Source organism: Urocitellus parryii, chromosome 3 (assembly GCF_045843805.1).
Source record: "Urocitellus parryii isolate mUroPar1 chromosome 3, mUroPar1.hap1, whole genome shotgun sequence".
NCBI lineage: Eukaryota > Metazoa > Chordata > Mammalia > Rodentia > Sciuridae > Urocitellus > Urocitellus parryii.
In genome coordinates, this window is record NC_135533.1 from 137,284,847 (window position 1) to 137,309,478 (window position 24,632).

Sequence of the window (24,632 nt, forward strand, 5' to 3'; positions counted from 1 at the left end):
CCTGGTATGATCAGGATTCTAAATACATTGTTCTGTAATTCTAAGCACATTCCTCCATTATATGTTGGCTTCGATCACTCACTGGCTTCCCTCATGGTTACAAGAGGGCTGCCAGCAACAACAGCAGTCACAGACTTCCATGGAGCCAGAAAAACATCTCCCTCCAATCCTGGACCAACCTTTCTTGTTGAATTAGGCCACCTTCAGTTGTGTGCATCTCCCTGGACCAGTTGCAGTCTCCCGCAGAATACCATGCCCTGATTGGCTTACGCTTAGGTCTTTGGTCCAATCATGAGCAAGGAGATGGAATGGCTGTTGGCCAATGGAGTTGGGGCTGGAGCTGTGGGCTGGAATCAGCTCCTGGGCACACAGGTTCCATGGGAGGGGGACAGTGACCTGAAATCCGAGTGTGCTAGGAAAGAAGAAGGGAGAAGAGGGGCTGGGGAGATTGAAAGCATCATCTCGTGTTGTTCTGCATGGGTTCCTGGTCCTGGTAGCCAGAGAGGTGTCGGTTTCCTGGTCCGCGCCCAGATGCCTCTGCCTGGCCCTCTGCAGCCTGGCTAATTTCCCCTTCCATTCTGAGGCTTCCGCTCTTGCCAACGTTTCTCGCCATTGGTGCACCGCTCTGGCAAGCTGGCATCTCATTCTGCTCCAGGCCCCGCTGATGGAGCTAAAGATCCCTTTAGCAGAATGGATTCTGGCATGTTCTCATTTAAAAAGCCTTGTACTCTCCCCGGCAGGGGGGCTGAGATCTGAACCCATGAAGTCACTGAGCATGAATGCCTCTGAGATAGGCCTATTTTTAACAGTTCCTGAACCTAACTGAACTTCATCATCTTTCAGGCGTTGACACTTGAAATACGTGCATCACACGCAGGCAACTGGGGGTCGAAGATGCTCTGCATGCACCAGAGACGGCAGAGACCAGCCTTCAGAGGGCCGCTCACCTGGGGGCTGCGGCTCACCCAGCGTGGTGGTGAGTAAAGCAAGGGGCTTTAGAGACAGGCGACCCTGGGTTCAAATCCTGCTGCTCCACTAACTGCCATGCTGTTTTCTCCAAGCTTCAGTCTTCTCATTTATAAAATGACAGTAACATGTGTCCATGACACCTTGTATCCTCATTTAGAGGCAAAGCCTGACAGGGGGCTGTTGGTGATCTTTATTTATCCCACTTGGTGTGAGTATTCATAGGTCTCCTTGCAGAATCATTTGTGTGCTTGATCCAAAACCCTATACCCACACTGTCACACTAACATCCCTCATGGTGACAACATGGCTGCCTGCAACATCAGGGGCACCTGATGTGTGCTGTATGATGTTTCTGAAACCAAAATGCATCCTGTCCTAGGAGTTTAGGGACAAGAGAGTGGAAACCCTTAGTATGGCCCAGCTACAATTCACTCAGGGGGCTGGTAGGTGAAGTGGAAGTCACAGGGACCCAAAAGTGCCCTAGGAAACCGGGACCCTCCATTAATACCTGACAGCGCTGTCATTATTGAATTTAGCCCCAGAGGAAGTGTTTTGGGGACTGAAAAGCGTTCATCTTTAAACTTTCAAACTGTTAGCACAGTGAAATGCTCAGGATTAGTCGCCCTTGACCTTGAGTCACCCTTGACGGGGGTTTCCTATGTCATGGTCACTAGGGGCAGGAGAGGGGTGGTCCCCAAGGAAAACAACCGGCAGACTCCCAATCACTGGTGAAGTTCTTTCTTTATAATCGATTTTTAATTTTCTTGCAGAGTAGCGGGATCAGGGCTGGGTTAACTGCGCGTGAAGTTGGTACCTGGCAGGGTCGCTGAGAGCGCGCGGATAAGACGACCGCGAATGGAGAGTCGCGTGGCCGGGGACCGAGATCCTCAGTAAGAGTGGCCTAGGACTGAGAAGAGCGCTGGTGGTTGCACGAGGACACTCCGGGCCAGGAGGGCCCGTCTGGGCATGACTCGCCTGGCAAGGGGTCGCCGCAGGTCGCGGAGGAGCGTGTCCCCGGTCCCTGTCTCTCGCTGCAGCTGCAGGTCGGGCCGGGGGACGCGCCCCGCAGCGCCTTCCAGGGAGAATGCCGACTGTGCGCGTCACAAGGGCGCGCGCTCCGGGCCGAGGCGCCCGCACTCCGGGCAGGGCCGGGTGGCGCAGCGCCGCTGTGCAGCAAGCGCTCGCGTCGCGGGACCCGCGGCCGGTGAGTGCCCCGCCCCGCCGCAGCGCCGCCTGCCGGGCGAAAGCAGCACTGCGGCCGCCCACCACCGGTGTGGACCTAGGGGCCCTGAGCCTGGAAAGCCGCCTGTTCCCCACCAGACGTAGGTAAATTGCAGTGTGTAAAGAACTCCTAAAACGTCCGACGCGTTTCCATTTTCCTTCCATAACGATCCTCATTATTATTATTTTAATGGTGTGTCTTTCTGCACCCTGGTTTAGCTGGTCCCCGAGGCGCAGGTTCAATTCCTGAGTTGCGCAGCCGCGGCTCAGTCTAATCCACACAGGAGCCTGACAGGGTCCCTGCAGGACCCTCCACAGGCCTGGCTTATCCTTTAAAGTCAGATTGTTAGAATTTGGAAGCAGAGGAGGGGCCGGCCTACCCTGCCTAAGCTAGCCTGGAGGGGATGCCCTCCAATCAAACCTGGTATTTGCCAAGAGCTCACCAGGTGCTCGCCAGGGGACTATGGCCTGATGTGGCCTGACCAGGCTCTGACTTCTTGGCACTTTCTGCTCCCCAGAAGTGGGCCGGCTTTGGTTCCTCCCAGGAATAGCAATTACAGGACATGTGGGAAGTGCAGGGCACATTTAGGCAGCAGCGCAGAGTGGGGCTTGTGGCCAGGAGAGAAGGCACCGCCCATTCATGTTCTGAAACTCTTGAAGGCTGGTTGGATTGGATTCTTGAACTGTGAGTTTGAGAACTCTGAATGAGAGGGTGGTAAGACAGGGACCAGGACACCTGGGGCATCCTCCAAAGGCCCAGCTATGAGGCTGAGGGAGGACCTATCCCCAGGGAGCAATCCTATCCCCAGAAGGGGAGGATTGTGCTGGCCTCTGGAAGCTGAAGAGAAGCCAGTAGTTTGGAGGAGCCTGGCTCTGGGTATGCATGTATATCTCAGCAAAGAGAGCTCTAGCTCCCAGGGAATAATACCCAACACAGCCAGTGATCTCAGGAACAGGCACTGGATAATCCTGTCAGACAAGCACCATTCATCCGTCACGTGAGCAGGCTGTGCTAAGGGCTTCAACACTACCCCACGTGGGTGTAGGTACTCCCATCTACAGATGAGGAAACTGAGCCCAGTGAGGCAAAAGCACACTGCCCGTGAAAGGCAGGTGCACCCAGTCCCGCTCTGCAACCAGTGCATCCCAGAACCACTTAGGATCCAAAGAGCCCTGGGACGTAGGAGAGCCCCTGGACAAGGTGAAATTGAGCTGCACAGAATCCCAGAGTTGAAAGGGGTCCCATTAGAATAAAAGGTTTCCTTTGCCCAAACCTTATCAGTGAGGGAAATCCGGCTGCAGCTTGTGCCCCCTTCCAGGGCTCAACCAGAGGCAGTAGAGACATGGAGCCATTGTCCTTACCTTGCCTTCCTGCCTGTGGGAATGTCCCCGCATTAGATATTTTCCTTTAATGATGATTTACTAAAATTCAGTTAGCTCCCAAGCCTTCTAGAACCTGCATTGCCATCCACTACTGTCCCATTACCTATCAGACTGAAAGTCATTTTCAAGGCAGCTGATCATGTAAGTTAGGAATGCTTTAGGCTGTAATGAACAAGTTACACAATGAGGGTGCCTTCACAATAGTGACACGTATTATTTTACTTAACAAGCAGCCTGGAGGAAGGCAGTTCCAACAAGGGGCAATAGCAAAGCTTGTTAATAAGAATCAAAATTTTCTTTGTGCTCCTCAGCATTACAATGATATTTCTTCTCATGGTCATTGCATGGTTGCCAGATCACCGACCATCGTGCCTTCCCCCTAATTTCCAAAAAGAAGAAAGAGAGGGAAACATAGACAAAGTTCTGTTTTGTCACAAAGGAATAGGAATAGACTTCTCTTTATGTCTCATTGGCCAGAGCTGGGTCACATGCCCATCTTTAAACCAATCATTGATAAAGAGAGGTGGAGTTACCATGATTACTGGAAACCAATCACAGTTCATCCTCTGATACACTGAGGGGGGGCAACATTAAAGTTATGTTAGGAAGAAAGATATTAACTCTAGTTAGCTTAAGTCATTCCAGCTGCTGTAACAAATAAATCTTCACATTTCATTGGCATGGTGCACAGAAGTTATTTTCTCATTCAAATGAAGTCCAATGAGGGTGTTCATGGTTGGCAGGTGACTTCTTCCATAATTTGATTTTGGGAATCTGTCTTGTGCATTTCTTTATGTTATGGCCCAGGAGTTGACTGCTTCCATCCCATTGGTGAGAATTCATCACATGTCTGTGCCTGGATGTACAAGTAGCTGGAAAGTATAAGCTGTAGCTGGAAGCCACCTCAGGTGGCCACTCTGAGTGACAGGGAGGTGGCTGTTCAGCCATCCAGGAACAATGGGTTTCCAGGTTGATCTTTTGCCTGTCACCCCACTCCCCACTGGCTGTGGCCATCTGTACTCCCGAACCAATCATCTTCTGAACACTCCTTTTATTCGCTTGTATCTCCACCTTTGCCTGGGCTGCTCTCTAGGTCCAGAATTCCCTCTGCACTTTTCCTCTCTGCTTGGGTGAGCTCCTGTCCGTTCTTCTAAATCCAAATTAAAAATCCTCTCCCTTGTTGAGACTTTCCTCTACTTCATCCTGGGCTTCATTCACAGAAGTATTTTTTTCTATTTTTATCATTATTTATTTATTTAGGTACCAGGGATTGAACCCAGGCTGCCTAGCCACTGAGCCACATTCCCAGACCTTTTTATTTTTTATTTTGAGACAGGGCCTCACGGTTGCCTTTAAACTTGTGATCATCCTGCCTCAGTCTCCTGAGTAGCTGGGATTACAGGCATGTGCCACCGAGCCAGCCTATCCACAGCATCTTTTTAAAAAAAAATTTTTTTTTAGTTGTTGATGGCCCTTTATTTATTCACATGAGGTGCTGAGACTCAAACACAGTGCTCACAAATGCTAGGCAAGTGCTCTACCACTGAGCCACAACCCCAGCACCTATCCACAGCATCCTGAAGGCTGATTCACCACTCAGAGGCAAGTGATAGAAAACTCAGATTGCTTTAATGGAAAACATTGATTCATGTAATTGACATAACCTAGAGGCATCTTCAGGCTTGGCTAAATCCAGAGGCTTAAATGATGTTTTCAAGATTCAGTCTCTTTCCATATTAGCTTTATTCTCATGTCCCAGCAGAGGCAAGATGGCTCTCAGTCATCCCTAACCTCATTCTCCTAGGCTCAGGTATGGGAAGAAGCCAAGTCTCTCCCTTCTGAGTGTTCCAGCTTCAATTCCACTACACACTCTGCTTAGGAGCAGGAGTCACGTGACCACCCTTGAGCCAATACTAGGCCAGATGGCTAGGCTTATGCAGATTGGGCAGGGATCTGGCATTCTGATTGGTCGATATAGAGTCATAGTTCCAATCCTAAAACTGGTGGGAAGCAATGATCCCCTGAGGGGCAGGGGAGAGGGAGGGTGTGGCTTTTCACAGGCAATTCAGGGCCTCACCAGGAGACAGGGAATGCTGAACCCTGCAAACCCCAGGAGACAATCACCACCACACTTCACCATATGGAACAACCCATTTACTGAACACGTATTATGTGCCAGGAACAGTGCCTTACACATAATGGCCTGCAAGGCGGCTTCTAGAATTTTCCCCATTATCCAGATGATGAAACAGAAGCTCTGCAGAACTGAAAGGACTTGCCCAAAGCTCGTTAGTGGTTGTGGAGGAATTTCAGCTGAGATCTGGTGAACCACACAACCAGTGCTTTTTTAATCCCCTACATTTCGGAACCCCTCCTCTATGGGAGGAAAAGCTAGAGTTTCTGCTTTAGGAACCTAGCTCCTGAGTCTGGAATTGGGGACTCAGGGAGTCTCACAGCCCATAGGGCTTAGAGAGTCAGTATTGCCCCCTCCTCTGAGTAGGCCAGGTGAGGTTCAAGTGATGACCTGATAAATATGTCCCTCAGTGCCACTGGCTCCTGCTCTAAAGGGGTGGGGGTCCACCCACAGTTGTAGCTGGGGCACATTTTGTTTTGACCCCATAAGGGGACACACCACCCCAGTGCCACTTTGCCCCCTTTTCTTTAGGAACACAAGGAGCAGAAGGGTAAGTGACATGCCAGAACCATCTGCCCAGCTCCTAATAATACATTCTGAGTGGAACAAGTTCCGGGCAAACATTGCTTTAAAGGGGGGGGGGGCTCTTCTTACACCCGGGCAGCCATCTGCCTCCTTCTCACGTGCCAAGCTGTGGGCGGGGGACGGGACTGTGGAGAGTGGGGAAGGGAGGAGGTGTCACTTGGTCCTGCACCGCCAGCAGGGTGGCTCACAAGTTCTCTTCCTTTTATCACTGTGAACAGGACACTGCTGAGACAAAGAGGTGCGCTCACTGGCTTTGACCTCCGTAGGTCCAGTGTCTGAGCAGAGGAAAAGTTCAATTCCTTCAAGATGCCGGTGGTAGGTAACCACAGCTCCTGGGGACAGTTGGGCACTCTGCTGTATACTCACTTCACAAGTATTAGCTCTTTGTCATTTTTTAGATGGGAGCCTGGAAGCTCAGAGACAGCCAGTGACTTACTCCCAAGGTCACAAAAGGTGGCAGAGCTAGGACTTGAACCCAGGGCCCCCAAGAATACCCTCTTCTCAACATAGCAAGGAACCTCTTGAGTACGCAGTGTTGACAGGAGCCATCTTGCCATCCTGGCAACCCAGGGCCGGTTTTCCATGTAGCAGACGAGCATTCACCTCGTCCTGGGTGGGCAGCCATGGCCAGCCCTGTGCAGGCAGCCATCTCCCTTGAGCCCCAGTGCGGGCATTTCTGGTCACCTCACCCCTCACTCTCCGCACCATCTCAACCAGTTGAAGAAGCACAGGAGAAAAACCTCGGTAACTCCTCCGGAACTTTCCGAGAAGACCAAGGAGCAGCTGGCGGAGGTCGAGCTTCGGCAGCTGAGGTTGCAGTTCCGAAAAATGGTGGAAAGTCGCAAGTCCTTCAACTTCCGCAGCCAGCTGAAGCTCTCCAGCCAGCAGTGAGTGACCTTGGAGGGCAGCGGGGTTGGGCTTCGCGGGCTCACCTTCTCCAGGGGAAACCCGCTGGACGCGGCCTCAGCAGGAAGCGGGTGTTGTCAGCGTCCAGGGCTCGGCGGGGACCCCGGGGAGCAGGGCGCCCACCCTCAGGGAAGACCCGAGAGGAGGCTTTCTGGTGCCTCTGCCTCTCTTTCCTGTCCTCTCTCCGAATTTCATCCTTGGCTGGAAGAAAATGATTGTCCCCAACTCTTGAGTTTGCCAGTGACCCAGGGCCACAGTCTGGAATCCGTCCCAAAGGCCCACGAGAGAGGGGAAGTGTGATTGGCTCCGCTTGGGTCAGGTGTCTACTCCTGGTCCAATCAGCTGAGTGGGGAGGGGCCGTGGGAGGAGAAGTGGGCGTGGTTATCCCTGCCCTGGGCCCTGCCTGGGGGAGTTCCTTGGGCTGTGCAAACCCTTGGCCTTCCCTATTTGTGCGTCCTTAGGGGAACTTCATGATAGAATATATGAAACTAGGTTGCCCTAGAAACAACGGTGTGTGTATTTCTTTGGGCAACAGAAAGGTGTTCCCTAGAGTTGAATAAACAAACAGAAGCAGGAATTCTGAGATTCCCTCCGCAGGAATCTAATGCCTTAGCTACATCCGTAGTGTTTACAGAAAGCTCACTGTTAGAAAATCTCACTGTTGGATGATGCGTGAAGTTCAAAGGATGGAGAAAACGGTTCCTTAGATTTCCCTTGGATTCACTTAAATCAGGGCCGGGGCTGGTCCACATGGGACATCCCTGTGAATTTTTAAAAGGCATCCTTTCCCAAGACACTTTACTGCCATCTGTTGGAAAAATGGTCATTGCATAGGGATTTTATTAGAACAAGAAAAAGTGTCTCCTAGAAAAGTGTAATCAACACATCTGTGATGCTTTGTGGGCATTCTCCAGGGTGGTGCTGCCCACAACCTGCACATCTGTGCCTGGCCATCTGACTGGACGCCTGGTTGGCATCAAGAGATGCTTCCTTCCTGGTGTGGCTACTTCGCCCCATTTGATCTGGTTTCACTTTGGTAGAACTGAAGGGAGGGGTGGAGGAGTGGGGAGTCTGGTTTCTTTACAGTTAGCACCTATAAATAGAGCCAGACTGAGGGCAGGGCCCTCAGGCACTTTTTCCAAATGCCACCCCTCACTTAAACCACCCTGAGAGGGAGCGCTTTTAAAATCTAGGGGCACCTCACTCTCTTACCCAGTCCGAGCGCTGTCTACAACAGACAAACCTTCCTTTAGCTTTAACCACCGTACCAAACGCCTGATTCAGGTGGAGCGGTCTTTCTTTTCTCTCCACCTTAAAGAAGACCCCCTTCCAGGAGGGGATGAAGAAGGAGAGAAAGTCCAGTTGCAAGCTGAGAAGACTAGGTCCTCTGGTCACCAGCTATGTGTGGCTATTGAAGTTGCAACTGATTAAATGAATCGAAAACAGAGTTCTTTGGTTGCTCGAGTCACATTTCCCATGTGCACTGGCCACATGTGCCTCCATGGGTGTTCCTGGATGGTGCAGATAGAGGACATTCCCATCCTTAAAGAATGTCCTACAGGACAGTGGTTGGCAGGCCATGGCCCAGGGTTCAGATCTGGCTGGCTGCCTCTCTCTGTAAATAAAGTTTTATTGGCACACAGCCATACCTATTAGATTATGCATTGCCTATGGCCACTTTTACTCTGTAGGGAGGATTCAGAGCTTTCAAGAGAGACCCGTGGCTCCCAAAGCCTAAAATATTCACTCTTTGGCCTTTTATAGAACGAGGTTTGCCAAGCCTTTCCCTAGAACATTCTTTAGCATTCTGAGCCCTGCTTCCAACACTTCTATGTGCCTGCAGAACACTCAAGGAGCATCTGATCCACTAGGTCCCACGTTGGGGCCTGAGATTCTGCATTTCCCCAGGCTCTCAAAGGACATTGAGGCAGTAGTTCTGCAAAACACAAAAACCTCGCCTTGGTGTGGTTTCCCATTGTTGAGTTGCATCCCCGCTCCAGCCCTCCTTCAGCATAGACAGAGGAAAGGAGAGGAAGAGACCATGTCAGCTGAGTCAGTCACTGGCCCTCCAAGGAGAGAAACTGGATCTCAGGCAATCAGGGCTGCAGACCTGGAGGGGAGACTTTGGTCATCCAGGTGGGAAACAAATCTCCCAAGCTACAGTGTCTAGAATGTTCCTTGAAGGTAATTCCTGAGGTTCCAGGTTAACCGCAGGCTGCTTTCCCAACAGCAAGGAAATCCAGGCCCTGCAAGCAGAGCAGAATGAGATCACCCTGGTTTTGAGTCTCCTGAAGTCCTCAAGGAACTTGGATCTGAATCAGAAAAACTACCTTGAGCTGCGTTTCCTGTTGCAGGCCAAGGAAGACTACGAAGCCATGATTAAGTCCACGAAAGAGTTGCTGGTGGAGCTGGACGAGAAGGTGCGACTCAAAGGTCACCCAGAGCAGGAGGGGAGGGGGCATTCCCAGGATGCCTTAGGCAGACTGACTCTTTGTCCTTCTCCTGACTTCCCCTAAATGCTGCCACCCTTGTGTCCTCGGGGCTCCTAGTTTCTGGGCTTAATCCCAGGGCACCACAATCCCATCCTTGGGGCATCAACCAGGGGCAGTGGGGTCAGGCTGCAGCAGCGAACGCCACCTTCCCCAGGCTCCATGCCTTCAAACAGTGAAGGCCTCTTCCTGCATATGTACCATGGGTGGCGGGGTGGGCAGCACCCATTTGGAACACTGCCAGGTATTACGTCAGGGAAGAGGAGAGTTCTGGAGGGCCTCACACTGGCCCTGGAGCCTTGTTGGCTCAAGATAGTCATGTGACTCTACCCATCCACACAGGTGTCCAGGAAGTGCCACCCTCCCATGGCAAAGAGTTAAGATTTACTGGGTGGCATTAACAATCATGTCCCTGACTATGCATTGAAGTGCCCTGCATGGTCCAGTCCCTGCCCACCTTTCTGGCTCACCTCAGGGTCTTTGCACATGCTCCCCCATCACCACCCCAATTGTCCTCTTGGGGGGCCTTCTGTGTGTCCTTTCTCCAGGGTACAGTGTATCTTCTTCTACAGGTTAGGCTGCTGTCTGGGAGCAGGCAGCACCCTCAGTAGCAGGCATTGGGCCAGGGTTTAGGCGGGGCTGTTTTCAAGGGTGTGAGCGAGCACATTGAGAGTCTGCAGGACAGCTAAAGGGGGCATGTGGGGTGGGACCTGGAGCAAGCCTGAAGAAGGGAAGACCTGACTCCTCTCTGTTTAACCCTCCATTCCTTACTTAGGGAGCCATCTTGGATCCTTGCAGCTCAGCCTCTGGTATGGAATAGGGTAGGGAGTAAATGTTAAGCTGCACAGCCCCTTACCCTCTTCAAAGGCACCCACGGCACCTCCCTCCTAAGCTCTTCTCACAGTTGCGATTCTGCCTTGAGACGGGGTGGCTTAATGTCTGTCTCATCAGTCTGTCTGATCCATGAGGGTAGGACTATGTCCTCTCTGTCCCCGTGGTAATGCCCACTCCCACACCTGTCTGTCTGGCACACGGCAAGTTCTCAATAAATATTAACTGGTTGAATGAATCCAAAAGATCTCATTACATCTTTTCTCTGCCTCAGACAGTGATCTTCTGCAGTCAGGCCAAATGCTCTAGTGGGCTTGGGCCTTGCTGCACTTCGGCCCTCCTGCCTCCCCATCCCCTGCCCGCACCTGGGTGTTCGGTCCTCATGTCCTTTGAGTCCACAGTGCCCTCCTTCTCATCAGGCCTTTGCAGATGCTGTTCCTCTGCCAGGTGCCCTTCCCATCCTCTGTGCTTGGTGACCTCCTATTCATCCCTAAGGTCCCAGCTCAGGCACTATTTCATCTTTCCCCACTAGAGGGCCCTACTGAGCCTGCCGCGAGCACCTTGCTCATTGCCCTCCCAGGCTCACTTTCAAGACTGGTTTGTCATTCTCTGAGGGCGGGGACCATCCGCCTTGCTTGCCGCCCTTCTCTTGTCTGGCACGGGAACAGGTGTTTAATAAGCATGGATGGGTGGATGAGGAAGGAGGCAAAAAGTGAAGAGGGAAATTGAAGAAAAGATGGGACACGGGTCTTGAGAAGCACTAGGCGAGGACAACCTAGTGTGGGATCCTCAAAAGATCGTGGCGTCAGGGCCCCGTGCAGAGCCTCTTGGCTGCGTCTCATCCCAGGACGGGCAGGCTCCAGAATTCCTTCCTGTGTCCTCCACCCCTGGACAGAGCTTCGTCCTTGCAGGAGGTCGCTGGAGCCTCACGGGACTCTGCCTGGCCTCGGGAGGATGTAGCAAGTGTGTTGGAAGGCAGCAGCGCCAGGCTGGGGAATCCATTCCTCCATCGGCTCAGCCCAAGGCTCCTGGCTCCTCCCAGCATCGCCAGAGCCGCTCCGGCCTTAGAGATACCAAAGGGGCCAGGATGGCAAACTTAATCAGGAGGAGCAGAGGCTGGTGACTCTAGCGTGACCAGTGAAGAGGGCAGCATCCCTTCAGAGCAGCGATGTCAGGGTGTGGAGGCAGCACTTCAGGGTGGTGAGCCAGGGAGCAAAAGGAGAGGAAGGGACACGCCCCCTCAGGACACGCCCCCTTGACCTGCAGACCTCTCGCTAGGCCCCACCTCTTAAAGGTGGCACAGCTCTTAATAGCACCTCTCTGGGGGAACAAGCCTTTAACACACAGGTCTTTGGGGAAGTATTCCAGATGCACAATTCAGCACTCTGCCAGCCTGTTTTATTTTGAGGGGGATGAGGCTGACTGAACCCAGAGTTGCTCTACCACTGAACCACATCCCCAGCCCTTTTTATTTTGAGACAGGGTCTAAGTTGCTTAGGGCCTGGTTAAGTTGCTGAGGCTGGCCTTTAACTTTCGATCCTCCTGCCTCGGCCTCCTGAGTGGCTGGGATTACAGGTGTGCAACTACTCTGTGTTATTGTTTTTTCCACCCTGAAACCCAGAATGTGTTGTCTTTTAGTTGGCTCACATTGCTATTTCATGCCAGCCACCTGGCCATAGCTTTCGACTGCAGGCAATAGATTTATCTTTCTGTGTCTCAAAGTGACAGCTGGGACTGTGCCCTAGAGACTTCACGAAGGTGTGAGGACAAATGAAGGGCATTGAAACTCAGGGGTGCTGACACAGTACCCCTGACACAACTGCTTCCAGAATTCAGCAGCCTAATCTTGGCTCAGGGGTCTCTAACCCCAGCCAGAGGCAGACTAAAGTGTGGGTGACAAGCTCTGTCACTCACCCCGAGGCACCAAAGCCTCCTTCACCGAGGACCCCTCAAACCCAGAACAGGAGCTGGGCTTCAGACCGTCCTCCAAGGTGAATTCCAGCAGCTGTCTCTAGACAAACTTCTCACTCTGAAGGGATGATTAAATGGTGGTGACCCCTTATTTCCTTGCTTTCTTTTTTTTTTTTTGAGAATTTTTAATATTTATTTTTTAGTTCTCAGCGGACACAACATCTTTGTTGGTATGTGCTGCTGAGGATCGAACCCGGGCCGCACGCATGCCAGGCGAGCGCGCTACCGCTTGAGCCACATCCCCAGCCCCTCCTTGCTTTCTTTACACAGCAGGTTCTCCCCAGAAAGCCTCACCCCTTAGTCACAGCCCAAACCCCAGAAGACAAAGTGCCCCTGATACAGTTAGGACCTGGTCCTCGCCTGTCTCGAAGGGCACTTTTCTTCAGAGGACATTTTCAGGCTAGCCTGGGGACTCCTGGGACTCTGGTCAAGCTGCTCCTTCTCAGTGGGGCTGACGGGTGGGTGGAGGATGAGGATCTTTGTCTGGGTGTAGACCAAGCACACTGCAGCTGGCTGTGCCCATTTCTAGCAGAGGGTGGAAATGACACATTTGAACATCTATGGAGTGAGGTTTAAGGGACAGTGACCCCGAGGGGGGGGCATTTGTAGGGCTCTGGGGCTGAAGGATAGAGACATCAAAATTCTCCCCTGCCAGCTGGGATGGGGTGTATTTTACTTATCTGAAATCAGAGTCAGCTCATTGTCCTATTGGAGAAAGTGGACAGTGTGTCTGTTAGGCATGCTTTGGGCTGCAGGTAACATAATACCTAACCAAGGGGCTCCAGTCAAGGGGTATTTATTTATCTATTGTTTTTTTTTAAAGTAAACTTTGTATTTTGGAATAATTCTAAATCCACAGAATTATTAGTTAAAAATTGTTAGTTAAAAAGCTAACACAGGACTGGGGATGTGGCTCAAGTGGTAGCGCGCTCACCTGGAATGCGTGCAGCCCGGGTTTGATCCTCAGCACCACATACCAACAAAGATGTTGTGTCCGCCGAGAACTAAAAAATAAATAAAAATAAATATTAAAAAAAAAAGCTAACACAGAGGCTTCCTACAGGCCCTTCATGCTGCTGCCCAGAAAGTGACCATCTTAGGTTACTTTAGGACATTCATCAGGACCAGGAAATTCACCCTGGCACATGACTGTGAACCTGACTACCATATTTATTGGGATTTCACTAGTGTTTCCATTCATGTCCTTTTCCACTCCCAGGATTCCATTCAGGGAAACACAGGACATTTAAGTTATTTGGGTTTTCTTTTTTTCTTTTTCTTTTTTTGCTTAACAAGAAGTCCCTTGGACAGAGGTGGATGATGTCAAGATTGTGGCAGCCAGGCCTTCCCCGTGCCTCCCCCTGCGTCCCTCCACCCTGGGCCATATCTGCTTGCTGCAGAGGAGGAGGAGACCTGGTCTACAGGGCCAGGTCTCCAGAGCAAGGTCTCCCTAGCCCCTGTCTCCAAAAAACCTTGCCTCAGAGCAACTGCCCCCTAGCTCTCCACTTACCTCTCTTTCTCCAAGGGGTCCCTCTCTTCCCCTCCTTCAAATAAACTAAAAACCAAGCAAAACACAAAACGTAACCCTCCTGGGATTGCAGGTGACCGCCCACATTCCCCCTTTCTAGAAGTTTCAGGGAGATTTTTCTACTTTCTCTGCTTCCCTTTCTGGGGCTGGGGCTGTCTCCACTTCTGTCCCCAGTGTTTGGAGCAACGTCCCCTCCACCGAAACTGCTTTCTCTGGCTTCACCAAGGAACTTGACCTTCCTAAAACCAGGGCCTTGCCTCTGTTTCCAGCCAGAGACTGAATCTATGAATACTGAACTCTCAAGGGGGGGGCGGGGACTCTCAAATAAAAGGCCGTCATAGGGCTGGGGTGGGGCTCAGTGGCAGAGCGCTTGCCTCACATGTGTGAGGCACTGGGTTCGATTCTCAGCCCTGCACGTAAACAAAGATATTGTGTCCATGTATAACTAAAATATATATATATTAAAAACCAAAGGCCATTGTAGAGCCCTTTAGGATAGTGGGTCTCACACCTGCTATTCCCATACCTGTTTCTTTTCCTTTCTTTCTGCTTCCCTCCTTCTGTCCCTCCATTGAGTTAATTACACACAGTTAAGGTCAGGTGTCTTATGGGTACAACTGGATGAATTTTCACATAGCTAGACATCCCTGTAACCCTCACCAATGTCAGGACAGAGATAATTCCAGAGCCCAGAAAACTCCGCTGGTCCCCTTCCACTAACTACCCCCGAGGAACCCTTGTCCTAATCCCCAGCATCACGGATTTGTTCTGCCTGCGAATAGAACAGCATGTAAATGGCCACTTTCAAAGTATGTCTCCATGTCTGGCTCCTTTCATTCAACATCCTTTGCCAAGACCCCTTTTCAACAACCAATAAATACCCTGTTGCAATTCACAGATGATACGAAGTTCCGCTTCCTTACTCTTTTAAATCATCGTGATGCCCTAATTATAGTGTAAAGAAGAAATAAAAGAAAAGCTATTTACACTACAATTAAATTTATTTCCATATTTGAATGTTCTAGTGTGGTATATCGGGAACAGGGCCAGGAAACTCATTTTGTAGAGGCCCAAACAGTCAATACTTCAGCTTTGTAAGCTACAGTCTCTGTTGAAACAACCTCACTCCACCTGAGTAGCCTGAAGGCAGCAGCCTTAACAATATGTAAGTGAATGGCTGTGGATGTGTCCCAATAAAACTTTATTAATAAGAACAAACATGGGCTGGATTTGGCTAAGGGCTGCTGTTTTCATGGTGATCAACTCTTGGTAAAGTTCCAGAACAATTTATTTTGTGTGTGTAGCACAGGGGATTAAACCCAGGGCCTTGTGCATGCAAGGGAAGCACTCTACCACCTGAGCTACATCTCCTGCACCCCCCACTTTTTTTCTTTTTTTTTTTTGCTGAAATCTAACCCATTGTCTCCCACATGCAAACACTCTGCCACTGAGCTGTGGCCTCAGTCCAACTGCTTTCTTTTGATTTATTTTATTTTTAAATTTTTTTTGTTGTTTTAGGTGGACACAGTATCTTTATTTATTTTTATGTGGTGCTGAGGATTGAACCCAGTGCCTCACGCATGCCAGGCCAGCGGGCTACCACTTAAACCACATCCCCAGCCCTTTCTTCTGATTTATAAAGTCACTTTGTTCCTGGATCAGTCAGTGTTCATTAGAACTGAATGAAAAATACAGTGTATTAACATAGAAAAGATAGTTTGCCGGCAACTTGCTCTCACCCTGCGAGAGCTCTGTTCTTGAATAAATTGTACTCCTTTTACTCTTACAAAGAAAACAAAAAAACAAAAACACAGTTTGAGGGGCTGGGTTTGTGGCTCAGTGGTAGAGTACTCGCCTCACACGTACGAGACCCTGGGTTCGATCCTCAGCACCATATAAAAATAAATAAGTAAAATAAAGGCATTTTTTTTTTAATCTCTGTAGTGTCCAGATGGCATTGGGAAGTCCCAAGGGATGGAAGGGATGGGAGACACATCATGAATGCCTGATGCTGTCTCACATGTCATGACATGTGTGACATTTTGTGACCAACCCATTAAATGCCCAAAGTACCCGTGCTCTGCAAGAGCCAAACAACACCTGCTCAAGGTCCCAGATGGCCCCTTGGGGTCCACTCATTTCTGCTAGAGACCATGGCTTAGGGAGGCAGAGTTCATACCCACAGGTGAGTGGAATTTCCATGCACAGGTGAGATCCCACACTCTAGTTGTTGACAGACCTTTATTTTTATGTGGTGCTGAGAATCGAACCCAGTGCCTCACACATGCCAGGCAAGTGCACTTCCACTGAGCCCCAGCCCCAGCCTGAGATTCCCACATTTTAAATTGCCTCATTTTACCCAAAACTAAGATTAAGCTGAATTGAGCAGACATCCAAAAGAGAAGAATTGACAGGGCAAGAAAGGGTATTTCTGTCTCTGCGTTAGCCCTCTTCAGCGAGCCCACTGTGGAATCTATACCCCTACAGATGCTAACACAGCTGCCTGCTCTCTCACTCCGTCTCTCTTTTGCAGATTGTTCAGATGGAAAAAAAAATCTCAAGCCAAAAACAGATCTTCACAAAAATGCAGAAGGCCAACAACCCACAGAAACTGCAGAAACAGATACACATTTTGGAGAGCCGGCTGAATCGGGTATGTGGGGTGCTCCCCTCTCCCCCCACCCCCTTTGCTCTTGGTGAAGAAGGGCGTCCTCTGAACCATTGGCAGACCACACCCATTTCCCTGTGGACCCAGGAGATGGTGAACCAGTGATGGGCACACAGAGCAGGAAGCAGTCTAGAGTTTGCCATCCACCCTCTCTGCACTCTGTCCCATCTACCTTAGCATGTGCTGCTGTCCTCCACCACCACCCCCGCCCCCACCGTCCCGGGGATGCCTACCCTCTTCAGCAAGCAGAATTAGATTCCTCCACCATGGCAGTGAGACCTTGCTTCTTGTCATAGCCAGTGACTTACTGTTGTGCTGTTGAATGACGTCATCCTCTTAGCTATTAGGCCTTTCATGATCATCCTCATTTCACAATGTCTTTTGTATTATTAAGTAGGATTTTCTAAATTGCTAACTGACTTTTAAACAAACAAACAAAAAAACCCCCCAAAGAACAATGACAAAAAGGAAAGTGTTGGTCCAAGAACTGAAAAACTCAGAGATAGAAGTGGGGCCTTCAGGCATAGCTGGATGCAGGTGCTCCAAACATGTCCTTTGGACATCTTCTCTGTCCATCTCTCCCCTGGGTAAACGTCATCCTTGGGTAGCCCCAGACATGATCAAATGCCAGCAGAAAGGGAGCATCTCTTTCCTAAGGGTTTAATATGCCTGTCCCAGGGGGGGGGGTTCCCATTGGATCAGCTTGGATCATGTGCCCACCCTTGAGCCAAACACTGTGGTTAGAAGAATGGAATACAGGGACCTGAGGCCTGTGACTCTTCTTGGCTGGCTTTCTCTCCCCCAGAGTGGTAGCAGAGAGCCGGGACAGCCCAGTCTAAACTGTGTGGCAGCAGAGTGAGGAGAGGTGGTTCCCCCTGGAGGATCAGGAGAAGGGCGGAGGAAGGCTGGGCGGGGACACTTCACAGCCCAGCAGCTCCTGCATCCAGAGGGGGACAGGTCCTTGCCTCACTGTGCAAAACTCTTAGCTTCCCCCAAACTCTGACCACCAGGCGTTACCCAGGCACTCTGTGGCGAGGTCCCCTCTTATGTCTCGGAGAGATAGGATTTTGTATCCCAAACTGGTCCCCTCTTCCCCTCACACCGGACAGGACTGGCTATGCATTCGAGAGGATTAGGGGCCATCTCTAAAGATGACTTCCGGATCCCAGAATACCCATGACCCTGAAATCTCCTCCACCTACTCCAGAGAGCCTGAGAGCCTCCCAGTAGGTCACATCTTTTATTGCACAATCGAGTTCGTGTAGAGTAAGAACCTCTGTTCCCTGGTCCCCTCTCCCCTGAGTGGCAGCTGGAGACCCCCACAGGGAAACCTGCCAAGAGACCAGGGTTTAAAATTTAAGGAGGTGCTCACGCTCAGGCTTGGGGAGATGCTGTGTTGACACTTGACCACGAGAGCTCCCTTAAATTTTATTGCTGGCTACCTCAATTAAGCCCGCCTTGACCCTGCAGAAACCTAACATCTCTCATAATGTGCTTTGAAAACCTCTGATGGGAGCAAAGCCCTTACTGTCAGGAATCTCTTTTGTAGTTGTTTCTTTTTCCGTGTCTATGAGAGAAATTCACTCTAACCCTTTTTATATATATATATTTTTTTTCGAGTCAGGGTTTCACTGTTGCTTAGGGGCCTCACTGAGTTGCTGACGCTGGCCTCAAACTTGCAATCCTCCTGCCTCAGCCTCCAGAGTTTTGCTGGGATTAGAGATCTGCATCACCGTGCCTGGCTCACATCACCTTAAAAAAAAAACTTAAAAAAATATTTTTAAAAATAAGCTTTATCATGTATATTTAAGGCATAGTTGGTGATGTTCTGGAATACATGTGGAGAGAAAAGTGGTGACTGTAGCAAAGGAAATTAACATATCCATCATGTCATATGGTTGTGTGTGTTTTTGTGGTGACAGTAGCTACAATCTACTCACTTCCCAGGGATTCCAAACACAGTAGGACTTTATTACCCATCATCCTCACATTGTGACTCTAACTTGTTCATCTGACACGTCTGCTCCCTCGCATCCTCTGACTTGAAGCTCCCCACCCCTCCCTGTAACCACTGTCTTTCTCTCTGTCACGTGACTTCTGTTCTGTGGCCAACCCTGCACGTGAGATCACACAGCATTTGTCCCTCTGTGATTGGCTTATTTCACATAGCGTAATGTCCTCCAGATCCACTCATACTGTGGCAAATGGTAGGATTTTTTTTTTAAGGCTGAATATTGATCGTGTGTATGTGTGTGCATGCATGCGTGTGTGCAAGTTCCTTGATCCGTTCACGCGTCATGGACACTAGGTGTTGCTGTGCCTCAGCTACAGTGAGCAAGGCTGCCTGCTCCCAGCTGCCAATCACATTTCCTTTGGCCTCATACCAGAAGAGGGTCGTAGGGTCATTCTACTTTTAATTTCTTTAGAAACTTCCATAAAGTTTCCCATAGTGACTGCACCAACCCATATTCCCATAGTGTAACCCACATCACTTAAAAAAAAAAAAACTCTTTAAAAAAACTAAGACAAATTTATGAAGATTTATGTACAAAAAAAAATTAGAGGGAATAAAATAATGAACCCCCACATACCTGTCACTTTGATCTAATAATTGTTAACGATTTGCTTTAATGGCTTTACCGTTTTTCACCCTGGAGTATTTTAAAGTAAATTATAGGTATCATGACATTTTAGCCCTGATTTCTTCAGTTTCACCTCTTACAATTAAACATTTGCTTTCATGATCACAATACCAATATCACATCTTACAAAATGAGTATTTCCTTCACGTGACCCAATACCCCATCCCTACTAAAATTTCTCTAGTTGAACCAAAAAATGTCTTTTAAAAGTTGGTTCAAGCAAGGTTCATACAATTGTTAGGTCTTTTAAGTTTCTTTAAATTTAAAATAGTGGCTCTTAATCAAGAATGATTTTGCCCCTAGAGGGACATTGCCTTCTGAGGGACACACTTTAGCTTGTCACAGCTGGATTGGGGGTGGGTGGTAGTGATATTTAACATGCTAAGAAGCCCAGCCCAGCCCCTGCCACAGAGAATCATCTAGCTGTAAGCCCCAGGGTCTTGTTAAGCTGCTGAGTCTGGCCTCAAACTTGCGATCCTCCTACACCTGCCTCCAGAGTCACCGGGATTTCAGGCATGTGCCACCATGGCCAGCTTGGCCAGTTATTTCTGATGGTGTCATTTAACTTGTTCCTGTCTCTCATGTAATGATCCCAAACTGGAAATTAGGTCTAAAAGTCATTGAGGAATCTGAAATCCAGAGAAAAGAATCCAGCAAAGGCCACTTAGCCAGTTGGTGGCCCACTCCACCGTCACCCAGTGCTCCCCAAAGGTTGTTCCGTGTCCTGGGATGTGAGGCAGCGTGTGGGATCTTCCCACCTTCCATCTGCCTTCTGGACGCTTGTCTTACAGCCCAGAGAGCAGCCCTGTTTTGAAACACAGCCCTTCCAACAGGTCACTGAGCACTTTGATAAGATGCTGACTACCAACGCCAAGCTCCGTCAGGAGATTGAGAACCTGCGGTTTGAGAAGGCCACTTATGACAACATCTACCAGCAGCTGTGCCAGAGCCTGTTGTCGCAGAAGAAAACCATGAACTTGGCCATTGAGCAGTCTTCTCAGGCCTATGAGCAGAGGTGTGCTGGGGAGGTGCCCCTTGCGGTGTGTTGGGGGACCTTAGACCATAAACCCAATGACTCTGCAGCTGAGGCCAGAGGCTGTGTGTGACTTTAGCCCCCACAGGGGCCCTAGGTCCCCCTTTTACAGACCAGGAAAAGGAGGTTTAGAGACACTAAAATACTTACCTGAAATCCAGGTAAGTGGCTGGTGTGCTGGAGTTAATACGCAGACCTCTATTCGATACTGTCCCCTTGGGAGCCCCTGACTTTGGTCCTGAGGGACTGTCTCCATCGCCTCTCTGTCGCCTACAGTTGGGCTGTGGAGAGAGCAGGTGTTGGAGTGAGAGGAATCTGGACTTGAATCTTTGCTCCATCGCTTCACATCGTTGTAGGATCTCTTTAGGTGGGAAAGAGGGTCAATAAGATGAAGGAGCACGTGGGTCACGGTGACTGACAGGTAGTGGTGGTGGTGATGTGGTGATGATGACGGTGGTGATGTTGATGATGATGTGGTGATGGTGGTGGTGGTGATGACGGTGCTGATGGTGGAGGTGGTGATGTGAATTGTGATGTGGTGATTGTGATGATGACGGTAGTGATGTTGATGATGATGATGTTGATGGTGATAATGGTGATGGCGATGATGGTGATGATGATGATGAGAGTGGTGATGGTTGTGACATTGTTGATGGTGATGATATGGTGTTGATGGTGATGGTGGTGATGTTGATGGTGATGATATGGTGTTGATGGTGATGGTGGTGATGGTGGTGGTGAATGGTGGTGATGGTGATGATATGGTGATGTGGTGATGGTGATGGTGATGATATAGTGATGGATGGTGATGGTGATGATAGTGATGATGGTGGTGGTGATGGTGAGGGTGGTAATGGCTGTGACACTGATGATGGTGGTGATGTGGTGATGGTGATGGTGATGATATAGTGATGGATGGTGATGGTGATGATAGTGATGATGGTGGTGGTGATGGTGAGGGTGGTGATGGCTGTGACACTGATGATGGTGGTGATGGTGATGATGGTGATAGTGGTGATATTGATGGTGATGTGGTAATTATGGTGTTGATGGTGCTGGTGATGGTGGTGCTGGTGATGATGGTGGTGGTGATGGTGATGGTGATGATGGTGGTGATGGTGATGATTTGGTGATGTGATGATGGTGGTGATGGTGGTAATGGTAATGGTGGTGGTGATGGTGATGATATGGTGGTGATGGTGATGGTGATGGTGGTGATGGTGATGGTGGTGATGGCTGTGACAGTGATGATGGTGGTGATGGTGATGATGGTGATGGTGGTGATGATGCTGGTGATGATTATGATAATGACAGTGGTGCTGGTAGTAAGGATGATGATGAGACAGAGATGACAATGGGAAAACACACTTCCTGTGCATGGCCTAGAGCTTGCAGCTCCAGTTGTTCCAGTAAGCTAGGCTGTTCCACTCCTAAAGTCCTTGGTCAGTAGGAGACCTGGTGTCTGCTGGCCAGACAGGAAGCCCCCGGGGCCACAGGGAGAAGGGAAGAGAGTGAGGCGCTTGGGGACCTCAGCCCCTGCATCCTCGCAGCATGCAGGCCATGGCCCGCATGGCTGCCATGAAGGACCGCCAGCAGAAGGACATCTCTGAGTACAACCTGGAGATCCAGGAGCTGGAGCGGCTCTACGACCACGAGGCCAAGCTCAAGTCCTTCTACAACCACGAGAGCAAGCTCAAGTCCTTTCTGCATGTCAAGAAGAAGGACCGCATGGAATTGGAGGAGGACGCGAAAAAGGAAGAAGGTACACCACCCCCCCACACCCCCACACCCTCCACCCCACCACCCCCCACCACTCCCCCACCCCCCCCACCCACCACTCCCCCCCACCCCCCAACACTCCCCCCCACCACCCCCACCACTCCCACCCCCCACAAACCCCCACCACCCCCCCACCACCCCCACCCCTACGCTCCCCAGTCTCCTTGTGGTAACGTCGCCAAATTTAGCACAAAAAAATAATAGGGCTGGGCTGGGGCTCATCGGTAGAGCGCTTGCCTCACACGCATGAGGCCCTGGGTTCCATCCTCAGCATCACATAAAAATAAATAAAGAGACTGGGTCCATCTACAACTAAAAAAGAATTTTTTAAAAAAGATGCCTAGTTAAATTCAAATTCAGAGAAACAATGGCCAGATTTTTAGGATAAATATGTCCCAAGCAGTATCTATGTGTCAGGGTGTCCTAGACCAGGCCAGGTTTGATGACTCACCAAGAGGACCCGAGGGACTCCGCACAGGGTCACAGTCAAGGCGGTGATGTATCACAGTAAAAGGGCACAAAATCGACAGGAGGCAAGGGCCCGAGGAGTGGAGACCAGAGGTGCACACTTCATGGAGAGCCACACAGAGCAATGACCCCTCCCATACCTGGCACACGTCATTTATGAGGGGCACACACACAGACTGTGTTCCTGGGGACCCGTCACCTAGGCTCCTGTGCCTAGCACACAGCACAGTCATGTGCTCCCAAGGGCAGGCATGGCAGTGCAGCGCGGTGAGCCCCCTAACCACTTAGGGCAAGCACAGGGACCCGTTCACCCTGAGTCCTGGGATGCCAGCCGACAGCACAGGAGGCCCCGGAGGAGACCAGATCATAAATGACACTGAGAAACTTCAGCTTGAGCCCAAGGACCATGGGGAGCCGTGGGAGGGAGGCCTGCTGGGCCACGCCCTTCCCAGAGGGCCCCCCACCTCCTCTATGTTGGTTTTCATTGTCTCTGGTGCTGGGAGGGGATCCAGGGCCTAGGACCTGCTGAGCTGCACCCCAGGCCCTTGGATTCATTCTTCCCTGTTTTTTTTCCTGCCTATTCCTGGTCAGTCACTCGGCACCATTGCTGGAAGAGCTTCTGAGGAGCCCATGTCTTCCTCTAAGATAACGACCCACAGCTTTTTCACCTTTTGGGCCTGTGTCCAACCACCCAGCCAGTGTCCACCCACGCACCCAGCCACCCAGTCAGTCACCCACCCAGTCAGTCACGCACCAGTGCGTTCACCTGTCCATCACCCCTCTGTTCACCTGCCAATTATCCAGGGGTCTTGGAGCCAGTCTGTCTACGGAGCCACCAGCTTGTGCAAGCTCCTCTCGTAGGTGCTTGGCACATGTGAGTTCCACATGACCCCATGACAGCATGAGAAGTGGGCTCTGTCACTGACCCCCCGAGGTCCATGGCAATGTGAGTGGCAGGTCCAGGGCTCCCTCCCAGACGTGTCCGCCCCCACCACTACTCTCCTCATTCTTAGTCCTGTCCCTCCTGTGCCCTTTGCCCTCAGAGTGATCTGTCAGGGTCATGTTCTTTGTGATCTCCGGACCCCTCATCCACCCGTCCACCCACCTGATCCATTTCTAATCTTTAGTAGACTTCCTGACCACAGCCTGAAACGGGCACCAGGCTGGAGTCCAGAGGGGAGCAGTGACCACAACTGTGTTCACCCTTTGTTAGTCAGCTTTTAATTATTTTGTCACTGTGACCAAATGATCTGGCAAGAAAAATTGGAGGAGGAAAAGTTTATTTGGGAATCACAGTTTCAGAGGTCTCAGTCCATGGATGGCCCACCCCATTGCTCTGGGCCCAAGGTGAGGCTCACATCATGGCGGGAGAGGATGACGGGAGAGGGTGGCGGAGGAGGGCAGCTGGGACACGGCCACAAGGAAGCAGGATGTCACCCAGGATGACATATACCCCCAGATCACACCCATGACCCACCTCCTCCAGCCACACCCACCTGCCCACAGCTATCATTCTCTCGGGGTCAGTGCACCATTTAGGTTGAGGCCCTCATAAGCCAGTCACTTCGCCTCTCAACCTTCCTGCCTTGTCTCACGTCTGGGCTTCTGGGGGACACATCACATCCAAACCATAACAGCCCTGATGTCGTGCGGCTTACGTTCTGGGTACAGAGCCCTGGAAAACACACAAACAAAGGACACAAACACTTCGCACCGGGCAGACCCTTGGGAGGAAAGACAGACATGGGATGGAGGCGGCCAACGAAGGACCCAGGAGAGGGGACAGCCCTCGACCTAAAGGACACAAGACTAGTGGTGCAGGCACCAGGCATCCAGATAGCAAGAGCAGCCAAGGCAAGGCTGGGGGCGGGACGGCTGGGCTGGAGTGCAGAGGGGTCCTGGAGTCAGTCCTCCAGGGACACTGAGGGACCAACTGACCACATGCCAGGAGCTGGAGAGGCAGAAAGGACACAGTGGGAATAAGACAGAGATCCTGTCCTCACAGAGTTGACCCTTCAGGGGATC

At 50.7% G+C, this 24,632-nt stretch overlaps 1 protein-coding gene across 3 annotated transcripts in view; it reads left to right on the forward strand.

The window, feature by feature from the left end:
• Positions 1–6,598: 6,598 nt before the first annotated feature.
• Ccdc63 (coiled-coil domain containing 63) overlaps positions 6,599–24,632 on the forward strand; it is a 29,681-nt gene continuing 11,647 nt past the window's right edge. For all 3 annotated transcript variants that reach the window (XM_077796108.1, XM_026385993.2, XM_026385992.2), the window contains exons 1-6: positions 6,599–6,607; positions 7,010–7,179; positions 9,429–9,618; positions 16,551–16,670; positions 20,161–20,342; positions 21,911–22,122. In XM_077796108.1, the coding sequence (XP_077652234.1) occupies positions 6,599–6,607; positions 7,010–7,179; positions 9,429–9,618; positions 16,551–16,670; positions 20,161–20,342; positions 21,911–22,122 (883 nt within the window). The remainder of the gene's footprint in view (positions 6,608–7,009; positions 7,180–9,428; positions 9,619–16,550; positions 16,671–20,160; positions 20,343–21,910; positions 22,123–24,632) is intronic.